Source organism: Loxodonta africana, chromosome 22, assembly GCF_030014295.1.
Source record: "Loxodonta africana isolate mLoxAfr1 chromosome 22, mLoxAfr1.hap2, whole genome shotgun sequence".
NCBI classification, from domain to species: Eukaryota; Metazoa; Chordata; class Mammalia; order Proboscidea; family Elephantidae; genus Loxodonta; species Loxodonta africana.
In genome coordinates this window covers 38,891,249-38,911,983 of record NC_087363.1, presented here as the reverse complement: position 1 = coordinate 38,911,983, position 20,735 = coordinate 38,891,249, and the positions used below count along the sequence as shown (strand labels likewise).

Below are 20,735 nucleotides of genomic sequence, written 5' to 3'. Positions count from 1 at the left end.
GCCAAGTATGGGAACAGACTGCCATTTCCCAAATGTGTACTGTAGACCTGGAGTAGCTTCTGTCAGTGTGACCTGAATGGAGAGACAGAGCTAGGGGTAGAGGATATCATGTGTGGTGGGAGCTTGAATAGGTTCCTGGCTGAACTAGGGAAAACAGGCTTTCCCTCTTTACCTTTTGTTACCTCATTTGTGTTGATGCCTGAAAAAAGGTTAGGGAACACTGAACTAGCCTTCAGTTGAAAAGGAGGGAAAAAAAAAACAAAAACAAAAACAAAACACAGAAAACAGCCTCCCACAACTTTCAGAGTAGGTAGTACATTATCTTAAAGACAAGAAAGAGCAGACAGCTAAAGCATACAGGGAACAAATAAAACCTAGAGAACTTCTGGGCAATTTGGAGACTTGGTAATGACAACTTTCTAACATCCTGGCATGCCCCAGATCTTTGGATTTTTCCAGAAACATGGATAAAGAGAGGGAGGTAGCATTTATTGAGCTTCTACTCTAAACCAAGCCCCATACTAGGTCCTTTCATATATACTCATTTAATAATCTTAACAATACTATACAATAGATAACTATAGCATTGCTTTTGTAAAGGAAGAAACTGAGGCTCAGAGGAGTTAATATAATCTACTCATGGTATCACAGCTAACTGGCTCAGAACTGGCAAGCAAATTCAGGATTTACAATTCCAATGTCTTTTCTATCTCCTTCTTTCCTTCCTTCCTTTCACCATTACCTCTTTAATGGTTAAACTGGGAACAGCTCACCTGCAAATATCTTTTATAGAAGGTCTTATCCTTCAAAAGGGCACCTACTAATTGAGATTTCTCCTCTTATAAATGAAAAGCTAACTTGATCCAATATTCTCAGTCTCTATTTCAAACTTACTGTTCAAAACCTAGCCTACACATCCTCTGGAGACAGCTCAATTTTCAGTTGACAAACAGGTCTAACACCTGGGGAAAAGTGACTAAAAAAGCTATATCTTACCATATCCCTGTCTAATGCCCAGTGATAGTAAAATAAAGGGAAGTTATACTTAAACAGCCATTTGTTTAGACCTCCAATGGCCTGTGCCTGATGGGGCTAGCCTAGTTACTGACTGCTCTGCTGTATATAGATGATTGCTTACAGTGGCCACCTCCTTCTGTATTTTTGCTGTTATGACTCAGTGCAATTTAAAATACCCCTGGGCTTAATACAAACATTCTAAGAAACCAATTTCTGAAGGACAGTAATCCTCTTAAAAATAGAAGCTTTCAAAACGGCATTAGTGCTCACCAGCACCAGGAGGGTTTTTAGCTTGCCCTACACAACACTGCTTTACATAGGCAGTAGCTGAGAAGGATTCCCAGCCAGATGCCCTAAGGGAAAAGTAACAAAAGGAACTTGTAGAACTGTCAGTCAATGTTTTCCTGATTCTCTATTTTCAACTCAGTTTGCCACAGCTAAACTTTTTCCTGCTATACCAAAAACTTGTTGCCGTCGAGTCGATTCCAACTGATAGCAAACCTACAGGATAGAGCAGAACTGTTACATAAGGCTTCCAAGGAGCAGCTGGTGGATTTGAACTGCTGACCTTTTAGCCACTGTGCCACCGTGGCTCATTAATATACTACACCAGCTATGGAAAAAGGAGTGGTCCTCAGTTTTTAGCAGCAAATTAAATCTACATTAAACCTTTTTACTGTGTGACCTGGCAGGTCACTTTATCTTTCTGGGCCTCAGTGTACTCATTTGTAAAATGAGATTAAACTACATAGATATCTAAGGGTCCCTTCTACCTCTGAAGTGAATCCAGTTGTCATTAACATGCTCTCACTCATATCTGAGCGTTCAATGTGAAGCTCAAAGACTAAACACCTAGTTATTAATCAAAGGTTGAGATGGAGTTCAGATCCAAGTTCTACTACAATGGCTTCCTGGGCTTCAAAAAATCAAGAACACAGACAATGCATGTGGGTGCTGAAGAAATACCACTCAGTGATGACACAACAATTTTGTGGTGAACAGAGAGAGAAGCGTACGCCACAGGCTTCAGAATGCTTCTGACCATTCCACAGCAAGCAGATGGTCTTAGGCAAATATCTCGACCTGGTGCTACTAGCTGGGGTAGAGAGCAATGAGAAGCACATAATGTTAGTGATGTTATTAAGAAGGGACTTTGAAAAGGGGAAATAATGATTGGGGGTTTCCTTACGAAGGTTTCAGCTATTACCTACCCTGTTATACTAGCTTGAAAAAACTTTCCAGAGCTTATACATTCACCAGATTTTATAAAATATGTTAAAAATAGTCACTTACTTTCAGTGAAACACACACTTCAACCTGGGAAAGGCCCAGTATCTACTGTCAATGCAGTCAACACTTCTTACAGCTCATCTTTCAACCATATACATTTCAGGGTGGAGCCTGAAAAAAGCTGTGCTGGTAGGAAAAGAACACTAGCTTGGAATCAGATAAAAAAGGGTTTGAATCCCAGCTTTACCACTTAGTGAGCTTTGCCAAATTTTTAAATCCCACTGGGCTTCAATTTCTTTATGTGTAAGATGGGTATAGTACCAGCCATCTGCAGAGCTACTGTGAGGATCAGAGGTAATACATGGGATACATTTAGCATCACGCACATCACAGGAGTTTAGTAAATGCTATCAGTGGCAGTGTCATTGTTGTCATCATTAAATAACGAGCAACAACACTGTGTATGGCCTCCCTCTCGTCAATTCAGATACTGATAAAATAATCTAAAGCACAGAAAATGAGCAAAAACGTATCTAGAGCAGCCATGTACACATACAAGATCTTTGGTCAGAGGAGAGTCCCTTAAAAGTCCATTCCTAGCCTGTTTCCTTCCTAGACAAAAAGCCAAGCCTACAACAGAGTAGAAAAAGAAATTAGTAAAGAGAGGCCATTGTAGGCAGCTTACCATCAACAGCGTGGAGGAGGCATGGAAAAAAAAAACAAACCCAAACAAAAAAACACCTGTAAAATGCAGGCAAAGAACTAAAAAAGCAAGCTGTCTGTGACCATTTACTATATATAGCAGCACATAACCTTACACCCCTACTAACCTGAGAGCAGGTTAAGTGCTCCACCACCGGGTGAAAGTTTGGTGGACTGAACACACCCACAGGTGCCTTGGAAGATAGGCCTGGTGATCTGCTTTTGAAAGGTCACAACTGACTCAACAGCAACTAACCACAACAACAACCTGAGAGCATCACTCAAAGCCGGAACACTACAGTTCCTAACGTGGACCCAAGTTATTTCCAACCAGGTTCAGTGCACTGTGTTAAAAGATGGCTGAAAAATTGTCCACAAATGTTTGTTAGCAGGTGAAAAGTTCTGCTGCTTCAAAGAATAGGCCTCAGTTTGTGGAAAATGTTTTACTTACGTGAAACAGTTATAAAAACAACCAAGTTAGACAAATATCATATTTACTATGTAAACACATACGTAATGGAGGTGAAATCTCTGAAGTTTAATCGGTTTATACAAGGAATTACTGGTGCAACAAAATAGCTGAGTAAAACAGTTGTGAGTTTTCCACTGCCTTTCTTGGAAAAAAAGACTTTCTTTTTTTTCAAAATTCTTTTTTTAAGGAAAGATCATTCTAAAGCTGAAGCAGGATGACAAAACAAGTCGAATTACATACGTTGGGTTTTTACCTTTTTTGGAAATTCAAACGTTTTTTATACTCTCTCTTCATTTCATAAAACTAGTTACCTTCCCACTGCAGAGAACCCAAAGTGCAATTACAGAAATGCACTTCTCATTGCCCCATACATGGCTCAGAGTTGATTTAATAATGTGGTAACGAGGAGCTAAAGTTCTGCCCTGTCTCTGATTTATTTTAAATGGATACAAAGATGGGCCTTGGGAGATTTGGTTTTTCTCTCTGATTTTTTCACATTTGCCTACATCTAACTAGAAGACATAACAAGCTCTACATGAATTTTAAGGTCTTCAGCAATTTCAAGACTTGAACGTTTTGCTAACGATTCAAAAATGAATAGTTTTAGCAACTAGGTCTCCATGTTTAGAGGGGCACTAAAAGCAGCCACTGCCTATTTCCCTACTTGGGTTTTGGGTATGTTAGAGATGAAGAAAACAAGACTTAGAGAAGTTAAGAAGCATGCCTGGTTTTCAAGTCAGTAAGTGGTAGAACTGGAATTTGAGTCTGGGAGTTAGGATTAGTACGGTACACAGGACCAGGTGTTTTTTTTAGAGTCTATTTGAATGTTCGATCACTCACTGCTTTAGACCTCATCATCTCCGTAAACTAAAGAAAATATGAAATATTGAAGTAAAAAGAGTATTTAAGAACTTTCTTTCTCCCATACTCACTCCTTTCTTTTTCCCACTTGAAGTCTGGTTAGAACTGAAGGACAGAAATGTGAAGGGGAAATAAGGCAGGATTGGATTATTAGTTAGCATTTTCGTCATTTGAAAAAAGAAGTAGCTTGCTGCTATAACTTCTATCAGAACTAACTGAACAATTTATTTCTTATAAAGGCCCTGAGATAATCTCATTAAAAGTATACTTTTAAAAAATTGAGGTGAAAGAGACTTTTTTTTTTAAAGAGGTGAAAGGGATTGTTTAACCCCTGATATTACAGAAGAACTGATTCCTTCTATAGTTGGGACGCGACCAGAACCCAGGTCCCTTATGGTCTACCCTGATCCGTGGCTCCCATATGACTGGTCCTTAATCTGTATCAGTGAGGTGGGTTGTCTCTGGCTGACAAAACTTTGGATTTAAATGAGCATTCCATGGGGGATATTATTTATCTCTGCATGTAAAGAAAGCAAGATGAAAGGACAGACACGTGGAGGACAGCTAAGAGTGGTCTCATATGAATATGGAGTGCAAGACGAAAGAAAGAGACCAGTTTCTACCTTTAGCACAACTATAACTAAGGAGAATTTAGCCCTTTGAGAATTTTCTAACTACCATTCAAACATCTGCCTATTTATAATAAAGGTAACAGACATGCTTATCTTAATTTAGTTCCAATCTAATCTTTCTAAACCAAGTGCCCAGAAAAGCGTGCTTAGGGCCAAATATCTACAAGCTTCATTATATTTTGGCTGGGCTTTGATTTCTACAGAGTTCAGAGGATTATAAATCTTTTGGATTTAATGCAGTACAGCTATAGGCTGCAATAGTTTGTGGTTCTGTGATTATAAGTAGGTAAAATGCCCCAGAGAGTTTGGACTTCCTTTTAAAGTCCTAAACTGGAATAAAGACTAGAGAACTATGCTTCATTCCTTTACTAAAATGCTTGATCGGTGTGTGACCATCTTGGAAGTTATTTAAATTGTGTGCGCCTCGATTTTGCTCTCTATGAAATGGGAACTCATGCAGATGTCATATGACATATCTAAAGTGCTCTAGGCTCTCTAGAAAAAGACACTCTACAAAGCTCTTTTAAAACCACTCTCCTATATCCAATGGGAGGAGAAGCCCAAACATAAATAATTTAGGATTTTAATTCCATACTACTTACCTATATCGCTCCTCCTGTAAGGCCTGCATTATTAAGGAATAGTCCCTCTGATAATGTTCCTTGAGTGTTTCAAAGGACTCCTCTAGCCTGGCCTGGGTTTCCCGGATCTCCTGGATCTCATGTAGTAGTGCATCAAATCCTGAGCTCTGCATGTCCAGGGTGTTTGTTCTGGAGCTGGATGCTCCTACAGCGATGCCCCCAGTGGTGCTGTTGGCTCCCACTGAGCCTGATGTGGCACTAGAACAATCTTCCTCACTACCATATTTTGGGCTTGACTGAAAGTTCGAAATCACTCCCAAAGTCTTACCCCCATCCTCCACTTGGCCCTCCTCTAAAGAGTCCTTCAGGTTAGAGATGTTGTCTGCACTACCAAATTTGTTCCGAATCAATGAGGCAATCTCTCTGGGCTTTGAGACCACAGCTCCTGCTGCTGAATGGGTGGCCTGGGAGAAGCTGGAAAGTCCACCTTTAACACTGTCCACCACACCTTCACTGAAGCCAGTCACCTTGGCCCCCACATCCTTCAGACCCTGGTGCATGTCCCTGAAGACGTCCTTTGGCTGTCGTGGGATCCCATTCTGCTCTACCTCCCGGAGCTTCCGGTGGTAGTGCTCAAGCTTCTTTTGTAGCTGGAGGATGGTTTGGGCAGATTTCTGGTTCTTCTTCTCAAAGACCTGCTTGATGCGGGCAGCCTGCTGCTTGTCTGCACTGTTGGCAAGCTTCAAGTACTCAGCAACGTTGTCATCCCGGGCTGTTTGGGCAATTTTGATCTGTTCTGTGAGCTTTAGGATCTTCTGCTGCAGGTGAGCAATAGCAGCCTTTGTGCGCTGAGGGTCTGGCGTTCCATCCACGGAATCTGTGTGGATGCTGCCATCGGTGCTAGAGGCCACTGCACTGGAAGTCTGGGCAAGGCTGCTTACTTCCAACCGATCGATCTAGCATGAAAATAAGAGGTGGATGTTAGAAGGATCCCAAGAGGACCACCTCTCCTGAATCAATGGACCAAAATGTACTGAAATTTTACCTACTCAGATCTCTGCACAGATACAAAAAACAAAGAAACCCCACCAAACCTGTTGCTGTCTAGCCAATTCTGACTCATAGCGACCCTACAGCTGACCTATAGTTCTTCCTATCTGGTACAAACCCTGTATCCCTCTTGGATACTATCCTCATACAAGTATACTTTGCTTTAAGCTAAAGAGATAAATGAAAAAAAAAAAAAGATCTGCACAAGATGTAAACTGGGGATATTCTTATTACTAGAGGATATACCACAGTATTCTTTAAATAACAAAGCTTCCCTAGTGGGTTTCAAACATGAATTAATTCACAAACATTCTTTACGTGCACTTTTGTTTAGAAGCATATCTATGTAAAACAAGGTGCATGTTTATTTCAATTTAATAATATGAAAATCACTTTGGTATTCAGACATCACTGTAATTCTGGTCCATATGCTCAGATTATGGTCATCCTAAAATGCTGGCAAGAATTGGTATCTCTTACTAGCTAGATAAAAAATCCAATTTTTATCACTGTCTCTTTATCTAAATCATGTCAAGGCTGATGGGATTATTTTCTCTAGTCTAACAAGGACACCTAATGATAGCTGGGAACAGCTGTAGGTAAGTATGGGAGGGCACTGCTGAAAGTGGCAAGGATGAATGAGGCATATACTTCTGAGGGTTAAAAAATTATCCCAAATCACAAGTAACTGTAATAAACTGGCAAGGTAACTTAAATACTCATGGACAAGGACAGTAAGAGTAATTAAGCAAGTCAACTACCAAGATGAGGGTTTTTGGAGCTCAAATTTTGTCAGTTATAGCCAGTAAGGTTTTTGTCAGGCAAGGGACTCCAAAGCACACACAATAACTATTCTTTCATTGTATGGGTGACCAATTAATCAAAGGACTTGGAGAAAAAGTCAAGCTGTCCAGATTTGAAGGTTTAAGCTATCACACTTGCCAGGCAAAGCTGGGAAGAGGTCATCAGTGTTCTCTTAATTTAAGGAAAAAAAAAAACAAACCAACAACAATTAAAAAAAACCCAGCCTTTAAGGAGGTGCCCCTACATGGATTGTGGTAGTGAATTAGTGTAGGGCCAGAGCAAAAAGGCTTTAGAAGTTATTCTCTGTTGAGAAGTAACAGAAAAGAGTAATATTTTCTTCGCAGAGGGACAAATGAGAAATGTTGCATATTTAAATAAAATCAAGAGGAAACAATATTAAAATCAGTGGCAACATTAATAAAAGGAAAGCTAATAAAAATCTAATTAAAAAAAAATCCTCAAACTATCTGGAAGAGTTAGGGACTAGCACAGTATCTGTTCTGTGTCACTTCCTCCTTCAGTCTTGTTCACCTTTTGGTGCTTGTAACAGTGAAATGGCCAGAAGAGAGGCAGCAGAAGGGAGGAGAAGCCAGAGTTCCAGATAACCGGAGTTCCAACAGGAACTCCTGGAAACCCATTCTTTTCAGTACCTGAAGTCTTTGAAGTTGTGCAAGTTTCCATTGTCGGGATTTCATATCCAATGTGGAACCTGAGATCCCAAGTGCCTTGTTTCTCCCACCTATCTGTTTTGCTTTTTTTCCTCTGGGGAGAATGTGCAGAGGAATGGTCGTGTGTGGCAAGGAAACATCTGAGAATCTACTATGTGTTAGGCACTATACATATGCTATCCTTCAGTCCTCACAAGAGCCTTATATGTATTATTATTTTATTATTCATTTTACACATGAGGAAATAGCGTTAACTCATCTGCTCAACTTCAAAGTACTAGTAAGAGGCAGAACTGGAATTCAGATCCAAGTCTGTTTAACTATAAAGTTTGTGCTCTATTTTCTCCAAATTCTGTTGCCTAGCTCAGACACAAAAGGAATTAAGAATTATTAAATATATAATTAAAGTCAAAGGTGTATGCTATTCTCCAAAACAAATCCAGCAGTTGGTATTCTAACTATAGTATATAATGATTCTGATCATGTACTTACATTTAATAACTTTAAATCTATTACAGTATAAAAGGAAGATGAACACCACTAGATTCAAGCATGCAAGCTTACGCATGTGCTAGTCTTCTCTCAGGCTCTTTGATATTAACTCGAATATCAACTTACATATAATCTGTTGGCTAAAGAAGTGATCAGATATGGCAATCTAACGACTTAACTATGACTCTGGGAGGATCAGCATTTATCATCCTGGTGAAAAGACTTGGCTTAGGGACTAGAATCAAGGCTTGATAACATTTCTAAAAAAAAAAAAAAAACAACGAACTTTCAATATAATTAACCACAAATTATCATGGTTTAGAGGCAATTTTATTTTCCTACACAGTGATTTAAAAAATAATATTAGAATCATTATCCCCTGTTCTTGAGCATAGGGAATGTGACCCAGCTGGAGCTGGGCTCACAAGGTCACATCAACTGGGCCCTGCGATAAAGATAACAGATAGAATAATCTTGGAAAGTATCTTTTAGAGAACCTTTCACATAAGCCAGAACACAAAAGACTTTCCACTCATATCTTTTTCTATTAACGTTTAGTGAATAGAAAATTTGTTGGACCAATGAAGACCCTTCCTGACTGTCATTACTGAAATCTGTACTCATGACTGTTAAGAAAGACGGTTCAAAATGTAGGATCACAGTTTCTAGCCAATCTGTAAAAAGGTAAAGCTTTCAATGGTTTTGCCCTTTTGTAATGTTAATGCTGATGACTTTGTAACCGTCTTTGGACTTGGGCAGACATGGCTGTGGCAGCATGCTTGTCAGTTTTCCCACCTTTGTCTGTTGTATAATATTTCCTTGGACTCAGGCAGACATTAGCTCTGGCAGCATGCTTGTCCACTTCTCAATTTTTGTCTTTTTGAATGTGTGCCGAATAAAACTTTCTTTTTGCTGTATTAAACTTTGTGATGTTTTTACCCTACAACAACAGTAACTAAAGAAACAACCCAGAGTATCTTTAATCTTACTTCTCTCCTCCCTGGACTTTTTGAGCCACAGTATGTCCTCCCATTGCATGGCTGCCACTTAGAATCATAAACATGCCTGCAAGAGTACAGCTGACAGAACCCACTGTCCTCAGCCTCCCAAGAAAAAACCACAGCTTCAGCAGGAAGGTAGTTTAACACCTGAAACCTTGAGTCTCTGAATTACTCAGGAGCTCCTCCCAATTTGGGCAGGTGTTATCCCTACAAAGGAGGGGAGGAGAGGAGGGAGAAAGGATGAAGAGAAGGAAAGAGAGACTGAACCACAGGATTACAGGGCAGGGGTGGGAGGGTGAGCTATGAACAATGTCCTTAAAGAAGTCCATGCTCTATGGCATGAATACTTTAGCACTGGAAGGGTTTGAATAAGCTGTTAAGTTGTGAATATACCAACTGAAATTTGCCAGCAAACTAGGCTATCCATACAGAATAAGATAAAATTTGATCCCTACTTCACTCCAGACAGACAACTCAATTCCAAAAGTGAAAAGGAAAATTTTAAAACATTTTGAAGTCAATACTGGAAAATAGGGAAAGATTTTCTCAGATATATACGAAAAAGCACAAATTGGAAAAACAAGATTCTTGAATCCAGCTACATTTAGTATAGTAATGAAGCATGGATTCTGGTGCAAACTGCTTGAGTTGAAATCTGGCTTTGCCACTTGCTAGCTGTGTGACCTTTGGCAAGGTACTAACCTCTGTATCCATTTCATCAAGTGTAAAATGCCCACCGCAAAAGACTGTTGTAAGGATAAAATGAGTCAATAAACAGAAGTGTTTAGACCAGTGCTTGGCACAGAATAAGCTGTTACTATTACTATTTTTGTATCTTGTAAGTGGTTCTTTTTAAAAATTCAAATATTAAAAAATCCCTGAATATGGTCTCTTCCAAGATCTTTCACATATCAGGCATAAACAAATGATATACAGAGAATCTGAACCAAAGGAATAACATAATTCAATACTACACTAAAAATAACAGTCACCTTTCTGTATAGTTGACTTGGAGGCTAGGCAACTGGCTCATCTTCCAATCCTCTGACAACTCTGTAAGGTAGGTAATGCTATCCCTAATCTGCAAATGCGATATCATTGCTCATGTCAGATGGATTCTGGCTGAAAGCAGAGAATACCAGAAGGATGGTTACCTGTGTTTTATTGACTATGCAAAGGCATTCGACTGTGTGGTTCATAACAAACTACGGATAACACTCTGAAGAATGGGAATTCCAGAACACTTAATTGTGCTCATGAGGAACCTTTACATAGATCAAGAGGCAGTTGTTCGGACAGAACAAGGGGATACTGATTGGTTTAAAGTAAGGAAAGGTGTGCGTCACACCATACCTATTTAATCTATATGCTGAACAAATAATACAAGAAGCTGGACTATATGAAGAAGAACGGGGCATCAGGATTGGAGGAAGGCTCATTAACAACCTGTATTATGCAGATGACACAACCTTGCTTGCTGAAAGTGAAGAGGACCTGAAGCACTTACTGATGAAGATCAAAGACCACAGCCTTCAGTATGGATTACACCTCAACATAAAGAAAACAAAAATCCTCACAACTGGACCAATGAGCAACATCATGATAAATGGAGAAAAGATTGAAGCTGTCAAGGATTTCATTTTGCTTGGATCCACAATCGACAGCCATGGAAGCAGCAGTCAAGAAATCAAAAGTCGCAATGCATTGGGCAAATCTGCTGCAAAGGACCTCTTCAAAGTGTTGAAGAGCAAAGATGTCGCCCTAAAGACTAAGGTGAGCCTGACCCAAGCCATGGCATTTTCAATCACATCATATGCATGTGAAAGCTGGACAATGAATAAGGAAGACCGAAGAAGAGTTGACGCCTTTGGATTGTGGTGTTGGCGACGAATATTGAATATACCACGGACTGCCAAAAGAACGAACAAATCTGTCTCGGAAGAAGTGTGGCCAGGATGCTCCTTAGAGGCAAGGATGGCGAGACTGCGTCTTACATACTTTGGACATGTTGTCAGAAGGGATCAGTCCCTGGAGAAGGACATCATGCTTGGCAGAGTACAGGGTCAGTGGAAGAGAGGAAGACCCTCAACGAGGTGGACTGACACAGTGGCTGCAACAATGAGCTGAAGCATAACAATGATTGTAATGATGGTGCATGACCAGGCAGTGATTCATTCTGTTGTGCATAGGGTCGCTATGAGTCAGAACTGACTTGACGGCACCTAACAACTACAACAATCTGCAAATAAACTGGCTGTTCAGGTATCACAAGGCAGGATAACACCGACCTTCTGATTAGCAGCCATAGCTCTTAACCACTACGCCACCAGGATTTCCAGGATAACACCAAACCAAAACCAAACCAAACCCAGTGCGGTCGAGTTGATTCCGACTCTTTGAGACCCTATAGGACACAATAAAACTGCCCCATAGAGTTTCCAGGGAGCGCCTGGCGGATTCGAACTGCCAACCCTTTGGTTAGCAGCTGTAGCACTTAACCACTAGGCCACTAGGGTTTCCAGGATAACACCAGCAACAGCAATATCACCAACTCAATAGGGCTTCATTTCTGACCATATTTTGAGAGAGGCACAGCACCAGTGTAGCAAGTCCTGCCTACTCATAGCTGAGGTTAGAATTAATTTGTATAGAAAGAAGTTAGAATCAAGAATCAGTCAGTTAAATATATTTGATTACCTATTATACACTAGGCAGTGTGCTACAAAGCTAGGGACACTGTCAGGAGCTTTCTGATACAACTGTTGCCCTAAGTAGACTACTGTATTCGCACTTTGTCTCTTAAGAATTCATTTGCCAGACTTAAATTATCTATTTAAATGCTCTGATCAGAAAACAGCCCAAGAGAAAATTTGAAAGGTGACATCTTGAAACACTGATTAATCAGGGCAGAGTACAGCCATTAGGGTAGAGTATTTGATAAAGCTTTATAACTGCTCTGAATTTTCACTTGCAAATATATAAAGAGATCTACCTACTTATAGTGGAGTCCTGGCGACGCAGTGGTTAAGAGCTCGGCTGCTAACCAAAAGGTCGGCAGTTCGATCCACCAGCCGCTCCTTGGAAACCCTACAGGGCAGCTCTACGCTGTCCTATAGGGTTGCTATAAGTTGAAATCGACTTGACAGCAATAGGTTTGGGTTTTTTTTGGTATCTACTCAGGTGTCCCTGGTGGTGCAAACGGCTAATGTGCTCAGCTGCTAACTGAAAGGTTGGAGGTTCAAGTCTACCCAGAGGTGCCTCAGAAGAAAGGTCTGGCAATCTACTTCTGCAAAATCAGCCACTGAAAACCCTATGGAGCATAGTTCCACACTGAAACACACAGGGTTACCATGAGTTGGAACTGACTCCACAGCAATTGGCTAACTGATTATCTACTTAATAGGATGAAAGTATCAGAATACACAGCACTAAACTTTGAGAACAATTACATATAAAGACATTATAGTAGAAAGAGCACTGACAAGAATAAAAGGACCTGGGTTCAAATCTGGATTTACCTTACTATAGCTGTATGTCTTTAGGCCACCTATTTAATCTCTTTCAGCTCCAGTTTTCTCATTTATGCAGTGAAGCTATAATCTCCTCATAAGATTATTAGAAAAGGTTAAAGGTGTGTTAAATCGAACTGTCCCTGGCAAAGATGATAAGCATTTAAGAAGTTTCCTTCTTCTATCACTTAACTAGACTGTAGGTTCATTACTCAAAATCCAAGCACACATTTTTAACTAGAAAAGATGCAGAAATCCAGCCTGACATCACCATCTTCACTAAAAGCCAATAGAGCCCTGTCCTGTTTACTTAGTGTGATGGAGTCACCTTACCTACGCTTTAAAGAGTATTGGCTGCTCTTTCAGAAATCTCATATTCTGCATATTAAATATACCACTTCAGTTCTGAGGAAATGAAGAAGACATCTTAGGCTAAAAGGAGAAGGTGGTAGAGTGGCAAAGTCTCAGTAATTAATCTGAAAACAAATAGAAACTTGATTATTTGGGTTTTCTGAAAGTGGATCCTTTCCAAGGCCAATTTCACATAACAGGTTGCTCAGTGGCCTGTGTGAGTAGATGGTGGGACACCTGCCTTCAGATCGGCTTTACTAATCTGTTAAAAATTTTTATCTGGGATACTGCTGCTGTTAGCTGCTATCGAGTTGGCCCCTGACTCATGGTGACTCCACGCACAATGGAATGAAACACTGCCCAGTTCCAAACCATCCCCATTATTGGTTGGGATTGTACCATTGTGATTCACAGGCTGATTTTTGAAAGCAGATTGACAGGCCTTTCTTCCTAGTCTATCTCAGTCTGGAAGTTCTGCTGAAACTTGTTCAGTATTACAGCAAATGCAAGCCTCAACTGACAGACAGATAGCGGCTGCATATGAGGTTCACTGGTGAGGAATCAAACTCTAGTCTCCTGCATGGAAGGCGAGAATTCTACCACTGAACAACCAATGTCTTATCTGAGATACAGTAGCCATATTTTCCTAACCAAAATTGGAGAGTGTGGTTCAATTCGAGTGCACTTAATTAAGAGGTACGACAGCACAGAGTATTTGATTTTTGGAGACCTTCCCAAAAATCCAGTTTATAACTTGCAACCCCTAGAGATTCATAATCTTGGCCCTAGAAACCACACAAAAATCTAATCAACCACAAATATGATGACTTCATCACAGTAAGTAAACAGGACAGGGCTACTGGCTTTTGGTGAAGATAGTGATGTCAAGTTGGATATCTGAATCTTTTCTAGTTAAAAATATGTGCTTGGATTTTGAGTAATGAACCTACAGCCTAGTTAAGTGATAGAAGAAGGAAACTTCTTAAATGCTTATGTTTGCCAGGCACAATTAGACTTTTTTGACACAAGTCTCAATGCGATGCTCTGGTTGGTCTCATAGGCTTTTCTTTTTCTGCCAGTCAGATTCTGTTGAGGCAGTAAAACAGAGAGAAGAGTCCACGCATAGGAGTTAGACAGCTCTGGGTTTGAATTTTGTGTCACCTTCTGGAGGCTGGCCTTTGCCAACAACTCCTCCATACTCCACCCCTGCCAAAAAGAGGGCTAAAAACCCCATAGCCTGTGAGGACTTTGTGCAGAAAGTATGTATATCTTAATCACGAGCGTTTTTTTCACCTGTCTCCACTACCTTGCTGTAAAAGCATCACTTGGTGGAACAACTCTCTCACGTGCTATCCTGACATTTAGGTGGCCGTATAGGCACTGGACTGTGGATGGATGGACAGACGATCTCAAGTTGGCGGTGGAGGGGGGGAGGCTAGAAAATCAAAATGGACTAAGCTCTACTAGCCCATAGCCAGCAAGCTTTTTCTCTAAGCATGAAATCAAGATTCGGCTTGCAGTCCAAATATCCGGCCTTTTCAATTGTCACAAAGTTCTCTCACTTGATAAGTAATTTTTGTACTGACTGCAGCACTTCCTACAAGTTTCAGGAATCACTTTTTCACATTTTTTTTTTTACTAGAAAAAATTTTATTATAAGTGACATTTTTGCATGAAATATTAGTTCTTATTGATTAACCTTTGATTAACTTTTTTTTTTTTAATTTTTATTAAGCTTCAAGTGAACATTTACCATTCCAATCAGTTTGTCACATGTAGGTTTACATACATCTTACTCCCTTCTCCCACTTGCTCTCCCCCTATTGAGTCAGCCCTTACAGTCTCTCGTTTCGTGCCAATTTTGCCATCTTTCCTCTCTCTCTATCTTCCCATCCCCCCTCCAGTCAAGAGTTGCCAACACACTCTCCAGTGTCCACCTGATTTAATTACCTCACTCTTCATCAGCATCTCTCTCCCCCCCACTGACCAGTCCTTTTCATGCCTGATGATTTGTCTTCGGGGATGGTTCCTGTCCTGTGCCATCAGAAGTTCTAGGGAGCATTGTCTCTGGGATTCCTCTCGTCGCAATCATACCATTAGGTGTGGTCTTTTAATGAGAATTTGGGGTCTGTATCCCACTGGTCTCCTGCTCCCTCAGGAGTTGTCTGTTGTGCTCCCTGACAGGGCAGACATCGATTGTGGCCGGGCACCAACTAGTTCTTCTGGTCTCAGGATAATGTAGGTCTCTGGTTCATGTGGCCCTTTCTGTCTCTTGGGTTCTTAGTTGTCGTGTGACTTTGGTGTTCTTCCTTTGCCTTTGCTCCAGGTGGGTTGAGACCAATTGATGTATCTTAGATGGCTGCTTGTTGGCATTTGGGACCCCACGCGCCACAGTTCAAAGTGGGATGCAGAGTGTTTTCATAATAGAATTATTTTGCCCATTGACTTAGAAGTCCCCTCAAACCAAGTTCCCCAGACCCCAGCCCCTGCTCCGCTGACCTTTGAAGCTTTCATTTTATCCCAGAAACCCCTTTGCTTTTAATCCTTTTTTCACATTTTTTATGGAGAACTTTGGTTACATTAAACAGAAAAAACAAGTAACATATATTGAAGATAAAGAGAGACACACTGTTCAACATAACTGGGGAGTTTCAAATATCAGTTCATGCCTGCCAGTGGAAACATCTGAGAAGAGACTGTAGGCCAGCATGTTAAAAATGTCACAGGCGGATATGCTGGATGGACAGTTGGAATACATGATCCAAGTTTCCTTCTAAACTCTAAGATTTTACTTTCATTAAAAAGATATAGTAACTCAGGCTATTGATTATTCAAAAATAATTATAACAAGTCTTTAGAATGAAGTATATGATTAGTCTGAAGCACACAAATCTGCTAATGTGGGCTAATGTTAAAATTAGTTTCTATTTTCTGAGCGTGCACTAAACAGCAAAAGATGATGACACAGAAGCATGCTTTTACTGCTGAGGATTTAAATACACACATAAAACCTATGCGCGTATAAGCCAGTTTGACTGTAAAACTGCTACCAATGCGTTCTCCTCCTTACAAGTTAATTCCTGCTATAAATAATTTCATGACAAAAAAAATAATTTTATGACACAAGTCTTATTAAGACAAAGATTTCTAAGTCTCTGCTCAATTCTATTTATTTCAAGCAGTATTTGATAAAACAAAACTTTATCACAATGAGAGAATTTAGAAAGCTCCATGGAACCTGTGACAGTCTGGCTGTCCCTGCACTGGCCATCAAGTCTTGTTAGGTAGCTTGTGAAGAGCAGAAGCTCCAAGCAGGGGCTGTCCGAACTTTAAGTCCCCAACTCCATTTCAGGGCCTAATTCATTTTTTTTTTTAAAAACTTTTATTGTGCTTTAAGTGAAAGTTTACAAATCAAGTCGGTCTCCTCTCACACAAAAACTTACATACACTTTGCTACATACTCCCAATTGCTCTCCCCCTATTAAGACAGCCCACTCCCTTTCTCCACTCTCTCTCTTCGTGTCCCTTTCGCCAGCTTCTAACCCCCTCTACCCTCTCATCTCCTCTCTAGGCAAGAGATGCCAACATAGTCTCAAGTGTCCACCTGATCCAAGAAGCTCACTCCTCACCAACATCCCTCTCCAACCTATTGTCCAGTCTAATCCCTGTCTGAAGAGTTGGCTTTGGAAATAGAAGGTCTGGGGGCCATGACCACTGGGGTCCTTCTAGTCTCAGTCAAACCGTTAAGTCTGGTCTTTTTACGAGAATTTGGGGTCTGCATCCCACTGCTCTCCTGCTCCCTCAGGGGTTCTCTGTTGTGTTGCCTGTCAGGGCAGTCATCGGTTGTAGCCAGGTACCATCTAGCTCTTCTGGTCTCAGGCTGATGTAGTCTCTAGTTTATGTGGCCCTTTCTGTCTCTTGGGCTTGTAATTACCTTGTGTCCTTGGTATTCTTCATTCTCCTTTGATCCAGGTGGGTTGAGACCAATTGATGCATCTTAGGTGGCTGCTTGCTAGCATTTAAGACCCCACACGCCTCTCTCCAAGGTGGGATGCAGAATGTTTTCTTAATAGATTTTATTATGCCAATTGACTTAGATGTCCCCTGCAACCATGGTCCCCAAACCCCTGCCCCTGCTACGCTGGCCTTTGAAGCATTTAGTTTATCCAGGAAACTTCTTTGCTTTTGGTTTAGTCCAGCTGTGCTGACCTCACCTGTATTGTGTGTTGTCTTTCCAGTCACCTAAAGTAGTTCTTATCTACTAATTAGTGAAACCCCTCTCCCGCCCTCCCTCCCTCCCTCCCTCCCCCTTCTCGTAACCATTAAAGAATATTTTCTTCTGCGTTTAAACTATTTCTTGAGTTCTTATAATAATGGTCTTATACAATATTTGTCCTTTTGCAACTGACGAATTTCACTCAGCATAATGCCTTCCAGATTCCTCCATGTTATGAAATGTTTCACAGATTTATCACTGTTCTTTATCTATGTGTAGTATTCCATTGTGTGAATATACCATAATTTATCCATTCATCTGTTGATGGGCACCTTGGTTGCTTCCATCTTTTTGCTATTGTAAACAGTGTTGCAATGAACATGGGTGTGCATATATCTGTTTGTATAAAGGCTCTTATTTCTTTAGGGTATATTCTAAGGAGTGGGATTGCTGGATCGTACAGTAGTTCTATTTCTAGCTTTTTAAGGAAGCGCCAAATCGATTTCCACCTCTTCTTGTTTTTAAAGTGGTCTTAAGAATGTATACTTCTAGCCCACACTTGGTTTAAAATGGTCTCCCCAATGTATACCTCTAGCTTATATTTCCTTAACTCTAGACTCATCTATCCAACTATCTACTCAATATCCTACTTGGATGTCTATAAAACACTTCAAATTTATTATGTGCAAAATTGAGTTCCTGGTATCTCCCAAACCTGCACATCCTTTATATTCTTTCCTGTCTCAGTTAATGGCTACATCATCTTTCTACTTGCTCAGACCCAAAGCCTTAAAGTCATCTTTCATTCTTTCTCTCACATACCATATCCAATTAAACGCGCCATATCCAATTAACAACAACACTGATTATCATAGTTGCTAATACATATAGTATACTATCTACTACGTGCTAGGCACTGTTCTAAACTCTTCTGTATGTTTAGTAAATTCTTTAATTCTTATAATGACACTATTAGATGAATATTGTTATTATCTTCATTCATAGCTAAGAAAACCAAAGCATAGAGAATTTAAAATAAGTTGTCCAAGATCACAAAGTAAAGAAGTAGCAGAACCAATGTTTGAGCCCAGACAGCACGGCTGCAGAGTATGCGTTGTTACCACTATGTTCACTATATTTCCCCAGCAAATGCTTGGGGTCTACTTGTTAAATAGATCCAGAATCTGACAACTTCTCACTGATCCTCCACTGCTGCCACCCTGGTCCAAGGCACCATTAACTCTCACCTGGATTATTCCAACAGTCTCCTAACTATTATTGCAGTAACTTCCTATAATCAATTTTCTGCAATCAATTTTCCACAAAGCAGTCAAAGCGATCCTTCTAACACATAAGTCAGATCACAACACTCTCTTACTAAAAACTCTTCAATGGCTTGAAGTTGGGTAGTGTTTCTGTTCTTTACAATATTTTGTTCTTCAATATTGTGTCGGTTATTCTAGATCTTTTGTCTTTCCATATAAATATTTATTTATATTAATACCTACAATATAACTTCTTGGAATTTCAAATGGGATTTACTGAATCTATAGATCAACTTGGGAAGAAATGACACCTCCCCAATAATATTGAGTCTTCCTATCTATGAACATGAAGTATCTTTATTTAGATCTTCTGTGGTCTTTCATCAGAATTTTTATACTTAATATAGTAAATATATTATACAATTAACTGCTTGCTATTTACATGATCTAATCATCTAAAAGTTCTTTTATATGTTACATTATTTTGGGGGGGGAGGATAAATACGGCAAACTTCAGTGGAATTCCGTACTACTTGGCAAGAACAGGAAAAAAACAAACAAAAAACCCCAACAAACCCTATAGTCAAGTCAGCTTTGGCTCCTAACCCTGGAGAAAGGAATTTCTGTTTATCTGCCTCTCGCTAGAAGTCCTGTTACCCATGCACTCCCCACGTGGGCTCCCCGATCTCATCCTCTGAATGTACGATGCATCTCTCCCATAACCACCCTCCTCTTAGAAGATAAAGAGCTGTGGGTCCTCAGTAAGAAGCCTGGCTCTTCTTTCCTATCTCAGCCCACATAAGAAATGAGCGGTTTATCCAAACTGAGAAGGACAACCTGCGAGTGGCCCCATGATTTGTGAGTTACCCATGGTAGAAAAAGGGAATGGAACTAACACGTATTGTGTATCTGCTACTAAGTACCTGACATTTAACCATGTTACCTAATCAATCTCATGAGGCTAGCATTATTGCCCTCATTTTCTTCATGAAAAATAGCTTGCGGGTAAACTCAAGTCTTTAATTCCAAATTTTAGGCTCTCTGATAGCATACCTGTGCCTGATCTTTAAGAGACTTTAACTAATCCAGCACTACTGGATTACCTGCAACTGAATAAAAAATTGAGAGGCATTTATTGAAAAGAAGGGGCAAATCATTCTTATACTCTTGATAAAACCTGCTCAACAGATCAAGTTTCTGTCCATTTGAAAAAAAAAAAAAACCTTTGGCAAGGGATACTCAAGGCTACCATCTTTCTTAGAATCTGTACTAAATTTTGAGAACATAACTGTTTTTTTGGTGCAACAGAACAAAGCAGAAACATCTATGAAGTTTGTATAAATGCCTACTGTGTAAAATGTCTTACATCTTAAGAGAGTCATCTGTTTTAAAAGATCCTGGCAATGTTAAATTACCTTTTACCTGCACCTCATTTTTTCTGCAATATAATGTTCAGACTTGCTTAGATTTTTCCCATTAAAAATCTATAATGAAAAGTATAGTATGTAAATCAACTATCACAAATAGAACATAGAGGGTATAATCTAGTTTATATTTACAAATTAAAATGGGACGATTTTAACTTCTGAATAAAAAGGATTCAATTCAGCACACCGATAAAGACTTAGCATAAATTTGTAACTGGTATGGATTTCAGAGGATAGTTTGTTTCTCAGGTTTTTAATACAAAGGTATCTGTAACACTTAAGGAGTCACTGGGTGGTACAGATGGTTAATATGCTTAGCTAACTGGCAGGTTGGAGGTTTGAGTCTACCCAGAGGTGCCCTGGAGGAAAGGCCTGGCAATCTACTTAAAAAAAAAATCAGCCCCTAAGGAGCAATTCTACTCTGACACACATGGGGTTGCCATGAGGTGGAGTCGAC

The 20,735-nt window shown here is 40.0% G+C and overlaps 1 protein-coding gene across 11 annotated transcripts in view; it reads right to left on the bottom strand.

Moving 5' to 3' along the window:
- Window positions 1-20,735, bottom strand: part of TMCC1 (transmembrane and coiled-coil domain family 1) — a 282,639-nt gene that overhangs the window by 25,702 nt on the left and 236,202 nt on the right. For all 11 annotated transcript variants that reach the window (XM_023547876.2, XM_064274848.1, XM_023547879.2 and 8 more), the window contains one exon: window positions 5,517-6,451. In XM_023547876.2, the coding sequence (XP_023403644.2) occupies window positions 5,517-6,451 (935 nt within the window). The remainder of the gene's footprint in view (window positions 1-5,516; window positions 6,452-20,735) is intronic.